The sequence below is a fragment of the Sitodiplosis mosellana genome, unplaced genomic scaffold (genome assembly GCF_009176505.1).
Source record: "Sitodiplosis mosellana isolate CC-2019 unplaced genomic scaffold, AAFC_SMos_1.0 Smas_scaffold_5743, whole genome shotgun sequence".
In the NCBI taxonomy this organism is placed as follows: domain Eukaryota; kingdom Metazoa; phylum Arthropoda; class Insecta; order Diptera; family Cecidomyiidae; genus Sitodiplosis; species Sitodiplosis mosellana.
In genome coordinates this window covers 1-1,894 of record NW_022600985.1, presented here as the reverse complement: position 1 = coordinate 1,894, position 1,894 = coordinate 1, and the positions used below count along the sequence as shown (strand labels likewise).

At 37.9% G+C, this 1,894-nt stretch overlaps 1 protein-coding gene across 1 annotated transcript; it reads left to right on the top strand.

Moving 5' to 3' along the window:
- LOC129572922 (uncharacterized) lies at positions 1 to 1,704 on the top strand (the record flags this gene model as incomplete). The annotated part of the gene is given in 1 exon segment (XM_055453038.1): positions 1 to 1,704. A coding segment is annotated over 1 exon segment (1,704 nt), but the record flags the coding sequence as incomplete, so codon positions are not given.
- Positions 1,705 to 1,894: the final 190 nt, after the last annotated feature.

Sequence of the window (1,894 nt, the reverse complement as noted above, 5' to 3'; positions counted from 1 at the left end):
CATCAACAGACTCGAAATCAAGGAATTCCATATTGCTTAGTGCATTCGCAAAATTGTAATGGCCTGAAAAGCAGATTGCCTCAATTCAATGCTGATGTACTAACAAATAACGCAAAAATTTACATGATATGTGAGGATAAACTCGACGATTCGGTCAATTCTTCGGAGGTATTCCCCCCAAATTTCAACGTTTACCGTTGTGATCGTTCCGAGGAAACTGAATTGTGGCAAAAGACTAAAAAGAAACGAGGCGGCGGTGTTCTGATTGCCATCGAAAAATCAATCAAATCACAACTCGTCGGTACAGGAGCATCATTCGGCGCTGAACAAATATGGGCCAAGATAATATTGAACAACAGAAATATTTTCTTAGTCGAGGCCTACCTCAGACCGGATTCTCCAGTTGAAGTCTACGAAGCAAATATGGGAGCACTACGGGAAATCACTGCAAAAATGCAAACTGAAGATGTTCTCATCCTTTCAGGTGACTTCAATTTACCTAATTTATCCTGGTTCACTGATGACAACGATGATCCAGAAATTGCGATTCCAATTAATGCATCAGGAAAGAAAGAATTGATCATTCTCGATACATGTCATGAATTGGGATTGCATCAAATCAACAAGCACAGCAATGATAATGGAAATATGCTCGACTTAATTTGGACAAACTGTGTAGACATCGTTTCATGTCAGCCTGCCGAACATCATTTATTGAATCATGAATCACATCACATTTCTTATTCGATAAAAATCCACGGTTTGGAAATGAAGCAAAACAAAGTCACATCTCAAATTGAGTACCGCAATTTCATGGGCGCTGATTATGATACCATTAATGAGAAACTATTCACTGTAAATTGGGATGATGTTCTCACTGGAACAAACTTGGATACAGATATTAACCAGTTCTATAATATCATCAATTCCGTTGTTTCAGAGAATGTCGAGCTGAAAACGGAAACGATTTCAAACCATCCAAAATGGTTCACCAGCGAACTCATAAACATAAAGAATCGTGTCGACACACTGCAAAGACGGAAAAAGTCATGTTCTTCAACTGAAGCAATTGTGAAGCATGCTGATTTGAGAAGACAATATAAGTCATGCGCTCGATTAGCCTTCAAGAATTACAAGTTGGAAATGGAGCAGCTAATTGATAAAGATCCAACGAAATTTTTCGAATATGTCAATTGCGTCCGAAAAACTCATGATGATTTACCCAGTGAAATGGAATATAATGGCGTTAAGTTGAACTGTCAACAAGATATTGCCGATACATTTGCCAAACATTTTGAAAAAGCGTACACCAAACAAAATGATGTTCAAACTGACAGTTACAAGGACTGTGAATCGCTTCTCCGTGATTTATGCATCAATATTCCAACGATTGAAATCACTGACGACCTAATTTTGGAGACAGTAAACATCCTTCCAAATAACACAGTATCTGGGCCAGACGGAATACCAAACATTTTCATCAAAAAATGCATTCACACGTTGGTAAAGCCGATTACTCACATATTGAGTGAATCATTAAAGACCGGCTTTGTACCAGACATTTGGAAGCGATCTTATGTACGGCCAATACACAAAAGTGGAATCAAAGCAAAAATTGATAACTATCGTGGTGTTGCTTTGCAGTGTGTAATTTCGAAGATTTTGGATTCCATCGTTTCAAGTCATCTTAACTTCCACATTTAAAGTATACTTGATGATAGCCAGCATGGATTTGTGAAAGGAAAGTCTACAATAACAAATTTGGCCGAATTTACATCGTGTGTATTAACGAAGATGGACAAACACATTCAAACGAACGCAATTTATCTCGACTTAGCAAAAGCGTTTGATTCTGTCAATGTTACGCTGCTTATCCAGAAGCTAAACATCATGG